At 48.0% G+C, this 22,691-nt stretch overlaps 2 protein-coding genes across 2 annotated transcripts; both read left to right on the forward strand.

Moving 5' to 3' along the window:
* Positions 1-211: 211 nt before the first annotated feature.
* On the forward strand, positions 212-9,083 carry LOC146977825 (uncharacterized). The gene is made up of 6 exons (XM_085790512.1): positions 212-267; positions 947-2,090; positions 2,304-4,589; positions 4,776-5,822; positions 5,946-6,734; positions 7,359-9,083. Exons 1-6 carry the CDS (start codon positions 212-214, stop codon positions 9,081-9,083), a joined length of 7,047 nt encoding a protein of 2,348 aa, XP_085646638.1.
* A 3,153-nt stretch (positions 9,084-12,236) lies between these two features.
* On the forward strand, positions 12,237-19,614 carry zc3h12ab (zinc finger CCCH-type containing 12Ab). Its single transcript, XM_085790513.1, has 6 exons — positions 12,237-12,425; positions 13,568-13,758; positions 16,037-16,176; positions 17,188-17,422; positions 17,795-17,895; positions 18,728-19,614. Exons 1-6 carry the CDS (start codon positions 12,237-12,239, stop codon positions 19,612-19,614), a joined length of 1,743 nt encoding a protein of 580 aa, XP_085646639.1.
* The last annotated feature ends 3,077 nt before the right edge of the window (positions 19,615-22,691 follow it).

A 22,691-nucleotide genomic window follows, 5' to 3' on the forward strand; every position in this document is an offset into this window, starting at 1 on the left:
CCATATGACAGATTAGAGAGTAGAAATATGAAAATGAAGCTGTATCTCTACTCTCTCTGTCACACACCCGTCTGCCACGTTCACAGGTGAAGCTTCGACTGTAGAGACGAAGATGTGAAGTGGCCTGACGGAGCCGATTAATCCTGGATCAACTAACAACAGACTCATGATGGAGATCTATCGCTACGTCTGGCTGCTCTCTCTGTAAGTGATGCATAATATTGATAATAATGACTATATTGTGTTTTTCTTATCCTGTTTCCTAATGTGGCATCACCACATCACTGAACAAATCCAGAAATATTTCCAGTTTCCCTGTTTTTATTCACTTGTTGGTGAAAAACTTTTAAAACATTTTTCTGTTGTTGAATGAATGAATGAATGAATGAATTTAAAACAGGGACAATGCACAAAAAACATTAATCTTGTAAAACAAGAAGAGATGCTTTGAGCCAGGTTATAGCAACAATTGCTAATTTACACCTGTCGTCCCTGGGCAGGTAAAGTGGGAACAGATATTGAAATAGGACATAAGTGACATAATAACCATAATATTTAAAAAGTTGACAGAATGCACTAATAAAAGCAGGGAAACAGGAGCCAGATCATAAAGTGCACAATAGGGACTAACAGCACATACACTCTCTCTCTCATAACACATTCAAACACACACACATACAATACACAGATAACAATCATCCTCCTCTAATAACCACACTCATAGCCAGACACACACACACACACACATAATACTCAACAATGTGTGCAAACGTGCTGACTTAGTAACCAGCGCTTTGACAAGCATGAGAATGTGTGAGGATTTGTACATAGAATAAGTTCTGTGGGAAGGACATTCCACTGACTCATGGCCACACATATTCTGTTCTGTTGAAACAAAACAAACAAAAAAACTAATCTAAAAAGTGTCATGTCTTCCCTCCACCAGAATAACCTGTTCAGGTTGTTCAGAGACCGGTTTCAATGACAGACCAGTCGTAGACCAGAGCAGTTATGAGCCCAGCTGGATGACATCGATACCTGGTGAGACTCCTCTGTCTGCCATCTCCATACCTGGAACACATAGAAGCCTGTCATTATATGGAGGACCACTTTCTAAATGTCAAGTTTGGACTTTGGACCAACAACTCCAAGTGGGAGTAAGGTTCTTTGACATACATGCTGGAATTTGGTTGCCAACCCAAAAAGATGTTTATATCATGGACAGTCACTGGATACCGACATGGCGCGTTCGACTTAGTGAAGCTCTCAAGATCATTTCCAAATTCTTACATGCCCACCGCAGTGAGACTGTGCTCATCAAAGTGACACTACATGGGCTCTTCAAGGGGAAAGTTGAAAGATTGATGAAGCCGATAATTGAAAAATACAGAGATAAAATATGGAGAGGATCATCAGTACCAAACATGCAGCAGGCGAGGGGAAAGATTGTTCTCGTCCAGAGTGACACTTTCCGTCAGGGCACAAAAAACCAAGAGTCGTCGTTTTTTGAGAATGAAAAGCTAATCAAAGTTGAAGAAAAGATAAAGAAATTCAAGCCACGCCTCTGTGACAGTCACATTGTGCTGACTGACAGCGCAGGACCACTTTTTAGCAGTCCCAAAAATCGGGCTCAGAGGGTTAATAAGCAGCTTAATGACTTTCTGCTGCAGCACATGAAAACCTCCTCAAACCAAGGCTGCTTAGGCGTCTTAAGCGTGAACTTTCCAAGCGTTAATCTTATTAAGAACATCATTAAACTCAAACCGTGTGATTGTGGAAAGTCAAAACCACCAGAATCTGGGCAGGGAAACCCTGTAACGGATCCAAACAGTCCTGAAGTAACAACTGGACCAGACTCAATGACAGAGCCGAGTGCAACCACCGAACCAGAGCCGAGTGCAACCACCGAACCTGAGCCGAGTGCAACCACCGAACCAGAGCCGAGTGCAACCACCGAACCTGAGCCGGATGCAACCACCAAAGCAGCGTCAGAGCCGGATGCAACCACTGAACCAGAGCCGGATGCAACCACCAAAGCAGATCCTGCAGAACCGGATGCAACCACCGAAGCAGCTCCTGCAGAACCAGATGCAACCACTGAAGCAGCTCCTGCAGAACCAGATGCAACCACTGTAGCGACGTCAGAACCAGATGCAACCACCGAAGCAGCACCAGAGCCGGATGCAACCACCAAAGCAGTGTCAGAACCAGATGCAACCACCGAAGCAGCTCCTGCAGAACCAGATGCAACCACTGAAGCAGCGTCAGAACCAGATGCAACCACTGAAGCAGCTACTGCAGAGCCAGATGCAACCACTGAAGCAGCGTCAGAACCAGATGCAACCACTGAAGCGGTGGCAGAGCCGGATGCAACCACAGAAGCAGCTCCGGCAGACCCAGATGCAACCACCACAGCGGCGTCAGAGCCAGATGCAACCACTGAAGCAGCTCCGTCAGAGCCAGATGCAACCACCGAAGCGGCGTCAGAACCAGATGCAACCACCGAAGCGGTGGCAGAACCAGATGCAACCACCGAAGCAGCTCCTGCAGAGCCAGATGCAACCACTGAAGCAGCGCCGTCAGAACCGGATGCAACCACTGAAGCGGCAGCAGAGCCAGATGCAACCACTGAAGCGGCTCCTGCAGAACCAGATTCAACCACTGAAGCAGCTCCTGCAGAACCAGATGCAACCACTGAAGCAGCGTCAGAACCAGATGCAACCACTGAAGCAGCTCCTGCAGAGCCAGATGCAACCACTGAAGCAGCTCTGTCAGAGCCAGATGCAACCACCGAAGCAGCTCCTGCAGAGCCGGATGCAACCACCGAACCAGAGCCAGAGGCAACCACTGAAGCAGCTCCGTCAGAACCAGATGCAACCACTGAAGCAGCTCCTGCAGAGCCAGATGCAACCACTGAAGCAGCTCCTGCAGAGCCAGATGCAACCACTGAAGCGGCTCCTGCAGAACCAGATTCAACCACTGAAGCAGCTCCTGCAGAACCAGATGCAACCACTGAAGCAGCGTCAGAACCAGATGCAACCACTGAAGCAGCTCCTGCAGAGCCAGATGCAACCACTGAAGCAGCTCTGTCAGAGCCAGATGCAACCACCGAAGCAGCTCCTGCAGAGCCGGATGCAACCACCGAACCAGAGCCAGAGGCAACCACTGAAGCAGCTCCGTCAGAACCAGATGCAACCACCGAAGCAGCGTCAGAGCCAGATGCAACCACCGAAGCAGCTCCTGCAGAGCCAGATGCAACCACCGAACCAGAACCAGATGCAACCACCGAAGCAACTCCGTCAGAACCAGATGCAACCACCGAAGCAGCTCCTGCAGAACCAGATGCAACCACCGAAGCAGCTCCTGCAGAGCCAGATGCAACCACTGAAGCAGCGTCAGAACCAGATGCAACCACTGAAGCAGCTCCTGCAGAACCAGATGCAACCACTGAAGCAGCTCCTGCAGAGCCGGATGCAACCACTGAAGCAGCTCCGTCAGAACCAGATGCAACCACCGAAGCGGCGTCAGAGCCAGATGCAACCACCGAAGCAGCTCCGTCAGAGCCAGATGCAACCACCGAAGCGGCGTCAGAACCAGATGCAACCACTGAAGCAGCGTCAGAACCAGATGCAACCACTGAAGCAGCTCCTGCAGAACCAGATGCAACCACTGAAGCAGCTCCGGCAGAACCAGATGCAACCACTGAAGCAGCGTCAGAACCAGATGCAACCACTGAAGCAGCTACTGCAGAGCCGGATGCAACCACTGAAGCAGCTCCTGCAGAACCAGATGCAACCACTGAAGCAGCTCCGGCAGAACCAGATGCAACCACTGAAGCAGCTCCGGCAGAACCGGATGCAACCACTGAAGCAGCGTCAGAACCAGATGCAACCACTGAAGCAGCTACTGCAGAGCCGGATGCAACCACCGAAGCAGCTCCGTCAGAACCAGATGCAACCACTGAAGCAGCTCCGTCAGAGTCAGATGCAACCACCGAAGCGGCGTCAGAACCAGATGCAACCACTGAAGCAGCTCCGTCAGAGCCAGATGCAACCACCGAAGCGGCGTCAGAACCAGATGCAACCACTGAAGCGGCTCCGTCAGAACCAGATGCAACCACCGAAACAGCTCCGTCAGAACCAGATGCAACCACCGAAGCAGCGTCAGAACCAGATGCAACCACCGAAGCAGCAGCAGAGCCAGATGCAACCACCGAAGCAGCACCTGCAGAACCAGATGCAACCACTGAAGCAGCTCCTGCAGAGCCTGATGCAACCACTGAAGCAGCTCCTGCAGAACCAGATGCAACCACCACAGCGGCGTCAGAGCCAGATGCAACCACTGAAGCAGCTCCGTCAGAGCCAGATGCAACCACCGAAGCGGCGTCAGAACCAGATGCAACCACTGAAGCAGCTCCGTCAGAGCCAGATGCAACCACCGAAGCGGCGTCAGAACCAGATGCAACCACTGAAACAGCTCCGTCAGAACCAGATGCAACCACCGAAGCAGCGTCAGAGCCAGATGCAACCACCGAAGCAGCTCCTGCAAAACCAGATGCAACCACCGAAGCAGCTCCTGCAGAGCCAGATGCAACCACCGAACCAGAACCAGATGCAACCACCGAAGCAGCTCCGGCAGAGCCAGATGCAACCACCACAGCGGCGTCAGAGCCAGATGCAACCACTGAAGCAGCTCCGGCAGAGCCAGATGCAACCACCACAGCGGCGTCAGAGCCAGATGCAACCACTGAAGCAGCTCCGGCAGAACCAGATGCAACCACTGAAGCAGCGTCAGAGCCAGATGCAACCACTGAAGCAGCTCCTGCAGAGCCGGATGCAACCACTGAAGCAGCTCCGTCAGAACCAAATGCAACCACTGAAGCAGCTCCGTCAGAGCCAGATGCAACCACCGAAGCGGCGTCAGAACCAGATGCAACCACTGAAGCAGCTCCGTCAGAGCCAGATGCAACCACCGAAGCGGCGTCAGAACCAGATGCAACCACTGAAGCGGCTCCGTCAGAACCAGATGCAACCACCGAAACAGCTCCGTCAGAACCAGATGCAACCACCGAAGCAGCGTCAGAGCCAGATGCAACCACCGAAGCAGCTCCTGCAGAGCCGGATGCAACCACCGAAGCAGCAGCAGAGCCAGATGCAACCACCGAAGCAGCTCCTGCAGAACCAGATGCAACCACTGAAGCAGCTCCTGCAGAGCCTGATGCAACCACTGAAGCAGCTCCGTCAGAACCAGATGCAACCACCACAGCGGCGTCAGAGCCAGATGCAACCACTGAAGCAGCTCCATCAGAGCCAGATGCAACCACCGAAGCGGCGTCAGAACCAGATGCAACCACTGAAGCGGCTCCGTCAGAACCAGATGCAACCACCGAAGCAGCGTCAGAGCCAGATGCAACCACCGAAGCAGCTCCTGCAGAGCCGGATGCAACCACCGAAGCAGCAGCAGAGCCAGATGCAACCACCGAAGCAGCTCCTGCAGAACCAGATGCAACCACTGAAGCAGCTCCTGCAGAGCCTGATGCAACCACTGAAGCAGCTCCGTCAGAACCAGATGCAACCACCACAGCGGCGTCAGAGCCAGATGCAACCACTGAAGCAGCTCCGTCAGAGCCAGATGCAACCACCGAAGCGGCGTCAGAACCAGATGCAACCACTGAAGCAGCTCCGTCAGAGCCAGATGCAACCACCGAAGCGGCGTCAGAACCAGATGCAACCACTGAAACAGCTCCGTCAGAACCAGATGCAACCACCGAAGCGGCGTCAGAGCCAGATGCAACCACCGAAGCAGCTCCTGCAGAGCCAGATGCAACCACCGAAGCAGCTCCTGCAGAGCCAGATGCAACCACCGAAGCGGCGTCAGAGCCAGATGCAACCACCGAAGCAGCTCCTGCAGAGCCAGATGCAACCACCGAAGCAGCTCCTGCAGAGCCGGATGCAACCACCGAACCAGAACCAGATGCAACCACCGAAGCAGCTCCGTCAGAACCAGATGCAACCACTGAAGCAGCTCCTGCAGAACCGGATGCAACCACCGAAGCAGCTCCGGCAGAACCAGATGCAACCACCGAAGCAGCTCCTGCAGAACCGGATGCAACCACCGAAGCAGCTCCGGCAGAACCAGATGCAACCACCGAAGCAGCTCCTGCAGAACCGGATGCAACCACCGAAGCAGCTCCGGCAGAACCAGATGCAACCACCGAAGCAGCTCCTGCAGAACCAGATGCAACCACCGAAGCAGCTCCGGCAGAACCAGATGCAACCACCGAAGCAGCTCCTGCAGAACCGGATGCAACCACCGAAGCAGCTCCTGCAGAGCCGGATGCAACCACCAAAGCAGCTCCGACAGAGCCGGATGCAACCACTGAAGCAGCATCAGAACCAGATGCAACCACCGAAGCAGCATCAGAACCAGATGCAACCACCGAAGCGGCGTCAGAACCGGATGCAACCACTGAAGCAGCTCCGTCAGAACCAGATGCAACCACTGAAGCAGCTCCTGCAGAACCAGATGCAACCACTGAAGCGGCTCCGTCAGAACCAGATGCAACCACTGAAGCTGCTCCTGCAGAACCAGATGCAACCACTGAAGCAGCGTCAGTACCAGATGCAACCACTGAAGCAGCTCCTGCAGAACCAGATGCAACCACTGAAGCAGCTCCAGCAGAGCCAGATGCAACCACTGAAGCAGCTCCTGCAGAGCCAGATGCAACCACTGAAGCAGCTCCTGCAGAGCCAGATGCAACCACTGAAGCAGCGTCAGAACCAGATGCAACCACCGAAGCAGTTCCTGCAGAACCAGATGCAACCACTGAAGCAGCGTCAGAACCAGATGCAACCACTGAAGCAGTTCCTGCAGAACCAGATGCAACCACCGAAGCAGTTCCTGCAGAACCAGATGCAACCACTGAAGCAGCGTCAGAACCGGATGCAACCACCGAAGCAGCGTCAGAACCAGATGCAACCACCGAAGCAGCGTCAGAACCAGATGCAACCACTGAAGCAGCTCCCGCAGAGCCAGATGCAACCACTGAAGCAGCGTCAGAACCAGATGCAACCACTGAAGCAGCTCCTGCAGAACCAGATGCAACCACTGAAGCAGCTCCAGCAGAGCCAGATGCAACCACTGAAGCAGCTCCTGCAGAGCCAGATGCAACCACTGAAGCAGCTCCTGCAGAGCCAGATGCAACCACTGAAGCAGCGTCAGAACCAGATGCAACCACTGAAGCAGTTCCTGCAGAACCAGATGCAACCACCGAAGCAGCGTCAGAACCAGATGCAACCACCGAAGCAGCGTCAGAACCAGATGCAACCACTGAAGCAGCTCCTGCAGAACCAGATGCAACCACTGAAGCAGCTCCTGCAGAACCAGATGCAACCACTGAAGCAGCTCCTGCAGAACCAGATGCAACCACTGAAGCAGCGTCAGAACCAGATGCAACCACTGAAGCAGCGTCAGAACCAGATGCAACCACCGAAGCAGCGTCAGAACCAGATGCAACCACTGAAGCAGCGTCAGAACCAGATGCAACCACTGAAGCAGCTCCTGCAGAACCAGATGCAACCACTGAAGCAGCTCCTGCAGAACCAGATGCAACCACTGAAGCAGCTCCTGCAGAACCAGATGCAACCACTGAAGCAGCGTCAGAACCAGATGCAACCACTGAAGCAGCTCCTGCAGAACCAGATGCAACCACCGAAGCAGCGTCAGAACCAGATGCAACCACTGAAGCAGCTCCTGCAGAACCAGATGCAACCACTGAAGCAGCTCCTGCAGAGCCGGATGCAACCACTGAAGCAGCTCCTGCAGAGCCGGATGCAACCACTGAAGCAGCTCCTGCAGAGCCGGATGCAACCACCGAAGCAGCGTCAGAACCAGATGCAACCACCTGTTCAGGTTGTTCAGAGACCGGTTTCAATGACAGACCAGTCGTAGACCACAGCCGTTATGAGCCCAGCTGGATGACATCGATACCTGGTGAGACTCCTCTGTCTGCCATCTCCATACCTGGAACACATAGAAGCCTGTCATTATATGGAGGACCACTTTCTAAATGTCAAGTTTGGACTTTGGACCAACAACTCCAAGTGGGAGTAAGGTTCTTTGACATACATGCTGGAATTTGGTTGCCAACCCAAAAAGATGTTTATATCATGGACAGTCACTGGATACCGACACGGCGCGTTCGACTTAGTGAAGCTCTCAAGATCATTTCCAAATTCTTACATGCCCACCGCAGTGAGACTGTGCTCATCAAAGTGACACTACATGGGCTCTTCAAGGGGAAAGTTGAAAGATTGATGAAGCCGATAATTGAAAAATACAGAGATAAAATATGGAGAGGATCATCAGTACCAAACATGCAGCAGGCGAGGGGAAAGATTGTTCTCGTCCAGAGTGACACTTTCCGTCAGGGCACAAAAAACCAAGAGTCGTCGTTTTTTGAGAATGAAAAGCTAATCAAAGTTGAAGAAAAGATAAGGAAATTCAAGCCACGCCTCTGTGACAGTCACATTGTGCTGACTGACAGCGCAGGACCACTTTTTAGCAGTCCCAAAAATCGGGCTCAGAGGGTTAATAAGCAGCTAAATGACTTTCTGGTGCAACACATGAAAAGCTCCTCAAACCAAGGCTGCTTAGGCGTCTTAAGCATGAACTTTCCAAGCGTTAATCTTATTAAGAACATCATTAAACTCAAACCGTGTGATTGTGGAAAGTCAAAACCACCAGAATCTGGGCAGGGAAACCCTGTAACGGATCCAAACAGTCCTGAAGTAGCAACTGGACCGGACTCAACGACAGCGGCAGAGCCGAGTGCAACCACCGAACCAGATTCGGTTGCAACCACCCAACCAGCTCCTGCAGGGTCAACCCCACCCGAGTCACTGACCACCAGTACAGGTGAAGGTGACCCATCAGACGGTGAACCCGGGGAACTGATCCATCCTGCAGAAACCAGACCTGCCCCCGTTCCCGGGCCTCATCCAGCTGTTCAGCCCAACATCCCTCTGGAAGTGAAGCCGAAGCCCAAACCTCAGTGGAGAAGGCCCAACTGCCACCGAGGATAGAAATGACCACATTCACTATCACATTAAATGATCTTGTCAGAGTTCAACTAAAGGAAATGTGTGGTGTTTTCCTCAGAAACATGAATGATGTGTAAGAGCATTATATTGTCTTATCACACATGAATCACTGGAGAGATCATAACAGTCATTCATCATACAAAGAATAACATGAACAAACAACTGTAAGCTGTGGTCACAATATACACTTTGATCCTAATTCATCTGTCTGTCACGTCTTTGGTCTTTGATTGTCCAAGTGACAAAACATAATCTATTACAGAAGAGAACTTCTGTTGAAATGAACTACACAAGCAGTTGGTTACAGTCGTTCTAGACAATGAACAATTAATAGTAATAATAATTATTTTAGATTTTACTTACTAGTTGCTTCTACCTTCTTCACTATAAAGAAAATCCACTACTATCTTACTGCTGCTGCAGAAGCTGCTTTATCAGAGGATCATGTGGCGTTTCGAGAAAACATCTGCAAGATTCATAATTCATCAGAAACATGATGTCACTGTCACTAATACGCCAAGTTAAGTTGAGTTAAATATTAAGAAAGAAAGCTGAAAGATTTTCTAACCTTTTTTTTTTTTGTAAAACTAAAATTTCCTTCATTCATGATGAGTAGCCTACATGAAAGATCTATGTCAAATAGTTTTTAAAGATTCTATAAATCTAAACTATTTTCATTATTTCCTCCCTAAATGTGTTTAGAGCCAGGTTGATTGTGTGGTGGCGCCCTCTGGCGGCCAAGACCCGCGATGAACTCTGAGTCACTGATGCAGCCAGTTGGTCAGTGAAACCTGGTGGCAACAAATTATTGATTGATTGATTGATTGATTGATTGATTGATTGATTGATTTGTATTTTTATTTATTTATTTGCACCATAAGAGAAGACAATTACAAAAACAGAAATGAAACAAGAATAGTAGGTGAATAAAAAGCTCCTCCCCTACATATAGGCTACAAAAAACCAGAAGATAAATCAATAACAACAACAGGAGAAAGCAGCAGCAACACTCAGAGAAGGCAAGGCAGTTTTATTAGTATAGCCTGTTTTTACCAGCAGTTTGTCTCAAAGGGCTTTACATCCCATCATAACAACATCCTCTCTCATCCACTGAGGAAAAGAAATAAAGAAATAATAAGTAATAATAATAAATAGGCTAATAAGAATTAAAAACTGTATGTAAAATAATTAAAAGAGAAAATGATCCAATGAAACTACTGGAAAAGAAACTATAGAGTCTTGATTTGATTGATTGATTCAGAAGTTCAACTAAAACGTCTTAGTTGAACTTCCCTGCTAGGGATGAATAAAGTACTTCTCTATTCTATTATCATCTTCTTCAATATTAAGTATCTGTGTGAAATCGATCAGCTGTGCATCAGTTAATGTATCGATCCGTCGCGCGGACACTGTGACAGCTGTTGTCATGGTTTTCACCGCGGTCACGTGACCCGCTCAGACCTGCAAGCTCGCGGCTCGCGGCGCGTTGCCGGTTAAAGGAGAGAGCGACTTCCTGGTCCCACGAGGAGCCGACGACACCCGACGGGGATCGAACAGGCTCCGAGGTCCGAGCTCAGGTGAGTTCAGCAACAAACAAACAAACAAAATAAAAAACAGCTGCGACTTTCTGAACAAGATATAGAGTTTGTTCCGAGTCAGAGAGAAAACAGACAGAGCAGCAGCCTGACTCCTCAGTCCTGCAGAACAGTGAAGACAGGAGATACACTGCAAAAAACTCTACATCTTACCAAGAATATTTGTCTTATTTCTAGTCAAACCAAGTCTCATTCTACTTAAAATAAGACTCATCACATTAAAAGCAGCTTGTTTTTAGACACTTTTTACTTCTTTCAAGCAGATTTTCACTTGAAATAGCCTAAGTAGAAAAATCTGATAGTGGAGCAAGTTTTTCTTTCTTATTACAAACACAAAAAACTTACTTTCACTGGCAGATTTTTCTACTTATTTCAAGTGAAAATTAGTTTGAAACAAGTGAAAATGATCTAAAAACAAGTTCATTTTTAGGTGATGAGTCTTATTTTAAGTGGAAAGAGTTTAGCTTTGACTAGAAATGAGACATTTTGACAAGAAATAAGACAAATATTCTTGGAAAGATTTAGAGTTGTTGCAGTGCGGGACCAGGACCAGGACCAGGACCAGGACCAGGACCAGGACCAGGACCTGGTCTCTGTTCCTGTCTCACTGATTTTGAAGTTTATTTGTACAGTTTTGTCTCAAAGGTCTTTACATCCTCTGGTCTCAGATCCTCACATCAACTGAGGAAAAGAAAACCTGAACAGGGAAAGATAAACTGCAATTTATATTCTTTTAACTTGTTTTTTTTATCTGTGTATTTATTTATTAATGTTGATTCTGTGGCGAGTTTTTTATTGTGTGAATGAGCAGCTGACAAACCTGGAGTTTCCTTCAGGATCAATAAAGTTGCATCTAATCTAATCTAATCTAAACAGCAGATGCAGTTCATTACAGCTTCATAACAACAACAATAATAATAATAATAATAAATATTATTATTATTATTATTATAGTAATGTGTGTTGTGAGCTTTGATACATTTTTTAAAAAATATTCTCTTGTCTTTCCAGAGCGTCTCTGAAGCATCTTGACTCGGTTCCTGCTGATCGACTGATGGACCGATAACGTGACCAATCACATCAGCTGTAACTTTACTTTACTTTATTAGTTTATCTGGGTGGGACAGTCACATCAATGAACATATAAAACATGTAAATGAGCCGGATTATAGCAGCTGCTCATTTCCATCCAGAGTCCCAGAACATAAAAACAGTCCAGTGACAGAGAAACACAGTATTATAAACGACATAACAATGCAGACAACAAGGACACAACACAACAACTATAACCAGATAAAACATTGACATTTACAACAAGAGAGGACCAAGAGAGTTTCTGAGAGATAAAGTGCAAAGGTGCAAAGCTGCCGGGCCAAAGTGACCAGTGCTAGAGTGCAGCAGTGCATCATGGGTAGCAAGTTGTATTGCACGGTGCCCTAAGGTGCACATCAGTTTAAAGAGCCAGGTGTATTGCATCAGGTAGCGCATCAGTTTAAAGTACAACATGGTATATATCCACACATAATAATAAGAAGAAGAGATGAAAGCTGACAACATGCAGCCTGGTGACCCTGAGCCCGACCCGGCCCCCCAGGACCAGGACCAGGACCAGGACCGGGACCGGGACCAGGACCAGGACCAGATGGACTTCTTCCAGAAGCTGGGCTACTCCGTGGCGGCGGTCCGGGCGGCGCAGCAGAAGTTCGGCCGCTGCAGCGACACAGACAAGGTTTTTTTTCTCTAGTTTTCACATGTCTGTGTTATTTCTCTGCACCGTAGCGACACCAGTGTTGAATCTGAACATTTCATATCGACAAACTCTCTCAGAGGTAATCACAGTATTCACTTTAAAATATGCACATGGACAAACACAGAGAAATGTGCACACAAATCATATTATTAAAGCAGAAGTAAGGTGAATGTTTGTGTTAATATCCTCCACTTTATTTTCCCATGATCCATTGCGTCACACCACAACGGAAGTGGGTTTTAGTAGCATTCTAGCGAGCGGCTAACTGGTAGCGTTAGCGGCTAACTGGTAGCGTTAGCCACCGGTTCTAGCGAGCGGCTAACTGGTAGCGTTAGCGGCTAGCTGGTAGCGTTAGCCACCAGTGTAGGTACCAAATGTGGGGGCTCCGGGCTGCCAACACTGTTGTGACTAAATCTGATGTTTGTTAAGTAAAATGAATTATTGAACAAACATTACTATTTCTGTGTGCATGTTTTTGTAATTAGTCATGGTTGTCGTAGTTGTTAGCTTTGCTGCTGCTAACAGCTAACAGCAGCAGCTAAGCTAACAGCAGGACGTCAGCTGTTAAAACCCTCCCGTTGTGGGACACGACATGAAACTACTCCAGTTAGCTCAGTCATGTTGGAACTGGAAAACATATTTTTTCATGGGTCGTTTATTGAGTTATTGTTTATTGACACTGCTAACAGCTAACGGCTAACAGCTAACGGTTAGCTCAGCTAATCTAAAATGTTTTATCAACAATTGGTTTTATAGACTTCATAAACATCAGAGTAGTCGCTACGGTGATATAGTGACGTGAAAATGTGACATAAAGCTAAAACCTCGTCCGTATTGTTCTCATTAAAACTACGTGATGATTATAAATAAAGTCATCATGATGTCTATCAACCAGTCTATGCTGTCAACAATACAGTAACGGTGGAATGGAGCGTCATGGCAACACCCAGCGTCGTTCTCTGGAAAGTGGTGGATAAGTCTTAAATAGTTGTATCACTTCTATAGAGTGTTTGGTCTGAAACACGGGTCTGTCAGTCACTCTGCTCTGAGCCCAGGAGAAAACTTTCCTTGTATCCTACAACCTTTAGAACCCAATAGAAACTCCTGGTTGTCCCTTTAAGGTTCTGGGGGAGCTGGTGCGGCTCGGGGTCGGGGTCGGGGCCGGTCCAGAGGCCGAGCCGGCGGTTCCCGTGACGACCGTGTCCGTGCTGGTTCCCAGAGGGGGGGTCCAGGTCCAGGTCCGGGTCCAGAGCAGCGAGGACGAAGACGCTCTGAGGCCGGTCGTCATCGACGGCAGCAACGTGGCCATGAGGTGAGGAACTCTGACTCATCACCACATCCACTTCCTGCCACAGTAGTTACCATGGTAACACACTAACTACAGCAAGGCAAGTTTATCTGTACAGCCTGTTTTTACACAGCAGCTGCCCCCCCCCCCCCCCATATGATAATACTAATAATATTAATAACAGTGGTTCCATTATACATTAAAATGATCTGCACATCAACTCTCTGGAGACTGTTACTGTTGTAGCTCACGTTGTCGTGTCAAAGGTCACAGCTCATTTTATTGTAAATTGTATTGTTGAGGTGTGTTGGTTTTAGTTATTTAGCGTTTGAATGTATGATGTGTATTTATTAACACAAAAACTAATGACGAGTAAAATAAAAACATCCATTGAGTGTCTCTCACACCGGTTCAGACAATGAGTCAGTCAGTACGTTTACATGCAGAGCTTCATCCAGCTCGGCTCAAAATCAGATTTTGGCGTCAAGTCGGACTTCTGTCTTTGTCTCAGTTTACATGCAACTGAGAAAATCAAATAACTGACGGGTCCATCGCCCCCTCATGGTGTCACCTGTTGTTTCAGCAGGTTAATACGCCTCCTGTCCTGTTGACTTTTCTGTCACCTCCTAAAAAAACTGAATATAAACAACTTATAAGCTTAATAATAAATTCTCAACTGCAGTTCCCGGATTCACACTGAGAATAGGATACGGGCTTCCTTTTTTCATCTCTCTCTCTTTCTCTTGCTGGTGGCGCTGTGTTAATGCATTGAATCGGTGCTGATGTTGGGTTTTTTTCTTTACTTTGCGGGGTTCGGGCGGCTTCTCTGCTCCACTTGGTGCCGTCTCTACGGTTGTGGAGCAGCGCACATGCATTGTCCAGTTCTACTCCGACTAAGGTGTATACATGACGGAGAAAATCTAACTCCAATCACATTATCTGGGTGTCTTAATTGGAGTTCTCAACTCTGATTTCAGTCGGACTAAGGTGTTTACATGCACTTCAGTTGTCCAGTTATAGTCGGATTAAGGCAATAATTTGTTTGTTTCAAGTGTCATGTAAACGTACTGACTGAGACGTACAGTGGCAGCAGATCTAGATCCAGACCCAGACCGTAGAGCTGGACAGGTCCAGACCAGTTGGGACCGGTCGGGTCACGCCCCTGAACAGCTCTAATATGCAAATCAGCTGAGGAGTTCCCCTGAAGGATCCGGTCTGACGACTTCTCTCAGCTCCGGCCGGGAAACCATGTGATGATGTCACTGATCAGACTGTTTCCCAGCAACAGCTCAGTAGTTTAAACCGACGTTTAAGGTCAAAGGTCACAGGTCACGGCTGTGTCTGTCTGTCCTGGCTTAGGTCAAAGGTCACGGTTAGAGTCCAAGTCAAAGTCAAAGTTTCTTTATGTGTCTCAGATGGAGGTCGAACGCTGCACACACAGGAACGACTGTATAGAAGAACACGTAACAAATAGAAGCTCACCATAAAAACATTTGGAAAAATAATTCATACAATGTATTTTTTTTAAAAACACACAGAGAAAAAACCTACATACATAAATAAATCAGTTCATAAAAGCAAAAACAACAGCACCATTTGATGTTTTGAGGGATGTGTGAAAGACAGCACAGTTATTGCAGGATTTGGGTGTGGTGGTGTGTAATGGATAATAAACAACAAGTAATTTGATGTGTGATGAGACGTATGTGAGATCTTAGTCTGCTCACAAACACCTCAGACAGCCACGACGTAGCTGCTGAGACGTTTGTAGACCGGTGACTCATAAACTACATCAATGAGTTGCTTTTAGCCGGTGGTGTAGTGGGGATGTTTTACTGGGCGGACGCCATCGAAATACCAAATCTGTGACGTCATTGAAACACCATCCACACAATCATTCACTCCAAAGTGTTGAAAGTCCAAGACAAAGTTTTAATCTCTAGACCAGGGGGGTCAAACTCAGATATGCGTGGGCCAAAATTTAAAAAAAAATGGTACAAGTCGAGGGCCGGACTGGTTGTTTATTGAGAACTTATTGAAATGACCTTTTTGCACATATTGAACCTAAAACTAACAAAACCTGTAAGTTATTGCATATAAAACAACATCATAATTAAATACATTTTTGGTTGCATTCATTTCTAATGGCTCTATCTGCAGCTTTCCATGGTCATTCATAGTCAAACCAATTTCTAAGGGAAAAAAAACCAACCCCGTTACTTCTCTGCTGTTTTGACACCACTCCACCATGTGCATCTGTTTACAACACAGTTCAGACTGACGTGATGGTTTTGTCCCTCAGCCACGGGAACAAGCAGGTCTTCTCCTGTCTGGGGATCCAGCTGAGCGTGGACTTCTTCCTGGGCCGCGGCCACGCTGACGTCACGGTGTTCGTTCCCTCGTGGAGGAAGGAGCAGCCGAGGCCCGACGCCCCCATCGCAGGTAGATCTCACCTAGATCCATCCAGCATCATGACATCCAGCTGTGGACCAGCAGATGTTTATTAACTGTTAATAAACAGACAGACTCTAAGTTTATAAACAGTTAAAGGGATGCGCCAACATTTTTTTTTCATGTCTTGCCTCACTCCTGAGTCCATGACCAGCAGATAGACACCATCCTTTCCACTGTGCGTGCAGTAACCATGGAGATAGAGCCGTATCGCCGTAATTAGCTTAGCTCAAACACTGGAAGTGTATAGGTAGTGTTAGCCTGCCTCCACCTAAAGTCGCTAATTAGCTTAGCTCAAACACTGGAAGTGTATGGGTAGTGTTAGCCTGCCTCCATCTAAAGTCGCTAATTAGCTTAGCTCAAACACTGGAAGTGTATGGGTAGTGTTAGCCTGCCTCCACCTAAAGTCTCTAATTAGCTTAGCTCAAACACTGGAAGTGTATAGGTAGTGTTAGCCTGCCTCCACCTAAAGTCTCTAATTAGCTTAGCTCAAACACTGGAAGTGTATAGGTAGTGTTAGCCTACCTCCATCTAAAGTCGCTAATTAGCTTAGCTCAAACGCTGGAAGTGTATAGGTAGTGTTAGCCTGCGTGTTTGAGCTAAGCTAATTAGCGACTTTAGGTGGAGGCAGGCTAACACTACCTATACACTTCCAGTGTTTGAGCTAAGCTAATTACGGCGATATGGCTCTATCTCCATGGTTACTGCACGCACAGTGGAAAGGATGGTGTCTATCTGCTGGTCATGGACTCAGGAGTGAGGCAAGACATGAAAAAAAAAAATGTTGGTGTGGATACCTTTAATAAACAGACTCTTAGTTTGTAAACTGTTAATAAACCGACAGACTCTAGTTTATAAACTGTTGAGCCTTAGCACTAGGTTTCAGATGGTTAGCGTTAACGTGAAGCCACGTTCAGAGAAAACCTGTATCAGCTTCAGTCTCTAGACGTCTCTAGAAGAAGTTTCAAGAGTAAAAACCCCTCGACCTTTGTTTGTTTCCAGATCAGCACATTCTACGAGACCTGGAGAGGAAGAAGATCCTGGTCTTCACGCCGTCGCGGCGCTCCGCGGGGAAACGTGTGGTTTGTAACGACGACGTGTTCATCGTCAAACTGGCCTACGAGACCGACGGCGTCGTGGTGTCCAACGACATGTACCGAGACCTGCAGGCCGAGCGGCCCGAGTGGAGGCGCTTCATCGAGGAGAGGCTGCTCATGTTCTCCTTCGTCAACAACAAGTCAGTCACACACACACACACACACACACACACACACACACACACACACACACACACACACACACACACACACACACACACACACACACACACACACACACACACACACACACACACACAGATCGGTGATTGTCAATGTTTTATTTCGTTAAAGTTGTGTGTTGTTGTCTGCATTACGTTTGTTATACTATGTTGTTGTTGTTCTGGTGCTGTTTTTATGTTTTGGGACTCCAGATGGAAACTAGCACCAGCTGCTACGATCCGATACATTTACATGTTTTTATATGTCCATTAATGTGCCTTGTCCCACCCAAATAAACCAATAAATAAAATAAATAAAATGAGTCCATGACGTCTGAATGTGACCTTCAGGTTCATGCCTCCTGACGATCCTCTGGGTCGACATGGACCGACTCTGGAGAACTTCCTGCGCAAGTTTCCCAAGACTCAGAAGAAGCAGCAGTGTCCGTATGGTGAGTCCACATCAGTAGCACATCAGTAGTCCTGGTCCTGGTCCTGGTCCAGAGTCTGGTTCTGGTCCTGGTCCTGGTCCTGGTCCTGGTTCTGGTCCTGGTCCAGAGTCTGGTTCTGGTCCTGGTCCTGGTTCTGGTTCTGGTTCTGGTCCTGGTCCTGGTTCTGGTTCTGGTTCTGGTCCTGGTCCTGGTCCTGGTCCTGGTTCTGGTCCTGGTCCTGGTTCTGGTTCTGGTCCTGGTCCTGGTCCTGGTCCTGGTTCTGGTCCTGGTCCTGGTTCTGGTTCTGGTTCTGGTCCTGGTTCTGGTCCTGGTCCTGGTCTGACTGGTCCTGGTCCTGGTCCTGGTCCTGGTTCTGGTTCTGGTCCTGGTCCAGAGTCTGGTTCAGGTCTACAGTCTCTCAGTCACGTCAGTTAAAAACTCAGTGGTGTCAAACACCTTGTAGTTTTTATCAAACAATCCCATCAGCCTTTAAGTGTTTAAAGCTAATCAATGAACTTCAGCATGCTATGACACGAAGCTAACCCTGTTGAACATGGTTAATAGCATAACAGCTAACAGAGCTAACACCTGACAGCTAACCTAAAAGAGCTAACAGCTAACAGAATTAACAACTAACAGAGATAACAGCTAACAGAGATAACAAAGCTAACAGAGATAACAGAACTAACAGAGATAACAAAGCTAACAGAGATAACATAGCTAACAGAGATAACATAGCTAACAGCTAACAGAGCTAACAGCTAACAGAGATAACAGAGGTAACAGCTAATAGAGCTAACGGCTAACAGAGCTAACAGCTAACAGAGCTAACATGTTTTCCGTGTCGTTCCAGGGAGGAAATGCACCTACGGACTGAAGTGTAAGTTCCTTCACCCTGAACGAGGGAAACAGTCGAGTCGCTCCGTCGCTGACGAGCTCCGTGAAAACTCCAGACTTCCTGAGAACGGAGCGCCGAGCGGGTCCGGTCCGGCGCCGGGTCAGAGCCTCCTGCTGGTCGAGGACATGGCCCGAAAACTGAGTCTGGGCCCGGACGGCGTGAAGAAGGATCGGTCCGGCCGCCGCACGCCGTCCAGGAAGGAGCAGCCGGGTCGGCGCTCCGACCAGAACCAGAACCAGAACCACGGCCGGGCCGGTGGCGAGGAGCAGCTGGACTCTGGACTCGGCTCCATCGACCGCAGCCTGACGGAGCTCCACGGGCCGCCGGTCCTCAGCTGCCAGAACCCCGCAGCCCGACGCTACTGCTGCTGCTGCGCCCACGACCCGGTTCTACAGCACCACGGCCCGGCGCTCGACCCGGTTCTACAGCACCACGGCCGCTACCAGAGCCTCGGCCCGGTCAGCGGACTCTGCTCCGACGCGACGCCGTACGATGCGACGCCGTACGGACCGCCCCAGTACCAGCGCCGCGGCCCCCAGCCGCGCAGCGTGCCGACCTACACTCGGCCCGCCAGCAGCTGCCAGCACCAGATGTTCTGGTCCGACCCGTACCGGGCGCCAGCGCCTCCCGTGGCGGTCTACGGCCGGCGGGGGGAACCGGGTCCCAGCGGCGGCGCCGAGGAGCGACAGGCCGTCCGCAAGAAACTCCTGGCCATCTTCAGCGCTCAGCTGGTCGACACCGCAATGGACCGGTTCCCCCACATCATGGACCCGCAGCTGCTCGTGGCCGAGATCCTCACGCTGCAGGGCCAGAACCGGGTCCAGAACCGGGTCCAGAGGTGAAGCTGGACAAGAGGTGGTGCCGGTCTAGAGGTGGTGCCGGTCTAGAGGTGGTGCCGGTCTAGAGGAGGTACCGGTCCAGAGGAGGTACCGGTCCGGTCTGACCCAATCTCTCAGTGTCATGTGTTGTAAACTGTGTTTGAAGTTTGAACCCAGTTGATCAGTTGATACAAATTGCATCTTTATTTACACCAAAGATCAGGATGTCTCATTACGAGCTTCACTTCCTGTCTCCTAAAGGGGGCGTGGTCACTGTCTCCTAAAGTGGGCGTGGTCACTGTCTCCTAAAGTGGGCGCGGTCACTGTCTCCTAAAGGGGGCGTGGTCACTGTCTCCTATAGGGGGCGTGGTCACGGTCTCCTAAAGTGGGCGCGGTCACTGTCTCCTAAAGGGGGCGTGGTCACTGTCTCCTAAAGGGGGCGCGGTCACTGTCTCCTAAAGTGGGCGTGGCCACTGTCTCCTAAAGGGGGCGTGGTCATGGTCTCCTAAAGGGGGCGTGGTCACTGTCTCCTAAAGTGCGCGTGGTCACCGTCCCTCCACCTCCTGTTGTGAACAGTTGTCGTAGAGGAAAGTGAGATGTTTATATTTTCTTATGATAACATTATATATTTAAATGTTACCATGGAGATCTGTGTCAGATCTGGAGAGAGTGTGTTGTTGAGACAGAGACAGGTCTGGAACTAAGTTCATTTTCTCCTGATTTGTCTGAAATTTGTCCATTTTATTGTCTAAATGTTCAGTAGAGACGTGTCTTGTGGTAAAATGGGGGCGGAGTCATGGTCTGCCGGTCTCCAAATGGGGGCGGAGTCACGGTCTGCCGGTCTCCAAAAGGGGGCGGAGTCACGGTCTGCCGGTCTCCTAAAGGGGGCGGAGCCACGGTCTGCCGGTCTCCTAAAGGGGGCGGAGCCACGGTCTGCCGGTCTCCAAAATGGGGCGGAGTCACGGTCTGTTGGTCTCCTAAAGGGGGCGGAGTCACGGTCTGCCGGTCTCCTAAAGGGGGCGGAGTCACGGCCTGTTGGTCTCCTAAAGGGGGCGGAGTCACGGTCTGCCTGTCTCCTAAAGGGGGCGGAGTCACGTTCTGTTGGTCTCCTAAAGGGGGCGGAGTCACTGAGAAACCCACGGGACACTGAGCCAGAAACTGACTCGGAGTGGAGCGTCATGTTTCTAAACCGTCTTTGTTTAAAGATGTACAAGGTCAGAGGTCAGAGGTCACGGTGGCCGAGGTCAGAGGTCACGGTGGTCAGAGGTCAGAGGTCATGGTGGTGTAGTCACATGGTTCAGGTGAATCTGTGTCATATTGACACTGTCTCAGGTTTTAAACTTCTATAATTATTAGAATTGTATTGTTCTGTAATGAACCTGCAGCTTCTTGTTATTATGATGATCAATCATAACGATCAGTTATTGTGATGCACAATCAATGGAAGATTAATCAAGTACTGATAATTAATCTGTAACTTTTTTATATTTTTGTTATGATTATATACTTTACTATACAATCATACTCTCCACGTGTCACTGATACATTTATATTTAACTGATGATCAGTTTAACTTGACTCATGTTTGTATTTTAACGTGGAACTGAAGCAGAAATAAACATTTGTAATAACACACTGTCACTGTGTGTGTGTGTGTGTGTGTGTGTGTGTGTGTGTGTGTGTGTGTGTGTGTGTGTGTGTGTGCACTGGGCTGTGACGAGTCGACAGGTTGAAACTAACGAGTTGCTGCAGCTCGTTGAACCACATTCTTGTTTCTGCAGCAGAACAAAGAGACAAATCAACAAACAGCAGATGAAGATGGATGTAATACTGTAATAAAGCTAAACGTCTTATATGCATCACATGTTCCATTTTCTATGGCAATGTTGTATGTCTTGTCCCTGTTAAATAAACATTAAAATAAAATGAATAATAAACGACCTGTCATGAGAAACAGATGTGTGTGTATGATATATTAATGTGACACCTTTTAAACATCTGGTACCTTGGATTGAATATATAGAAACATTTCCTCTAACAGCTGTCGACTGAACCGGTTCAATTAACGTCCAGGTACAATGTTTAAGATGTGTCACAATGTAATAAATGTTTTTTTTAATTTATATTATCTTTATTATTATTTATTTTACATATTTTATTATTATTATTGTTTAGTTTTGTTGTTATTGTTTTACCTCAGTCGTTTTATAACTGTCATTAAGTGGGAATGAGTTGTTACTGTTGTTGAATAATTGAAAACTTTAAGAGGTGAAGTTAAATATTGTATATTCAAGATAAAGTATAAAAAAAAAGATGAAGATGATGATGAAGATGAAGATGAACTCTTCGTCAGTGAATCAACCTTCAGCTCTGAGTCTCAACAGGAAACAGATTCTGTTGAAGTGAAGAAACAAACAGTTGGAGGGAAAAACCCCGAGAGTCACTGACGGGAAGAGACTCACTGGAGTTTCCCTCACGCACACACACACACACACACACACACACACACACACACACACACACACACACACACACACACACACACACACACACACACACACACACACACACACACACACACAGTTAGTGGATGTATTACATTATTATTATAGTCTTATAGTAGATCCATGGGTGGTTAGTGGATAGTTTGAGTTTGTCATGAGGTCGGTGCGCCCTCTACAGGATAAACAGCCTAATGTCGGGGGATCTTTTCAAAGTAAAACCAATGTAGCCTATTAGTAAGCAGTTAATTAATGTTTACCACTCAAAGTTAGTTAATGAATTATTAAGTAATAATAAAAGTTGAATAATCATTATGTATGCATTACTCAGCATTAATGAACACATTAGTTTATATATTAATGCTTAATAATGTACTAACTAACGTTAATTAAGAGACCCTTATTGTAAAGTGTTACCATGAACTCTGACTGATCATGTGACCTGCAGCTCCACTCAGTCTTCTTCCTGTTTCGTCCTCACCCTCATATTTCATGATGTGGTTCTGGTTGCTACGGCGACTGATACAATTAAAGAGCAGTGAGGTGTTGATGCTTCTACAGAGATTCTCTAACAGGTGTGTCCAGGTGTGTCGTCCTGCC

The sequence above is a fragment of the Trachurus japonicus genome, chromosome 11, assembly GCF_045865225.1.
Source record: "Trachurus japonicus isolate A0001 chromosome 11, Traja_1.0".
Classification (NCBI taxonomy): domain Eukaryota; kingdom Metazoa; phylum Chordata; class Actinopteri; order Carangiformes; family Carangidae; genus Trachurus; species Trachurus japonicus.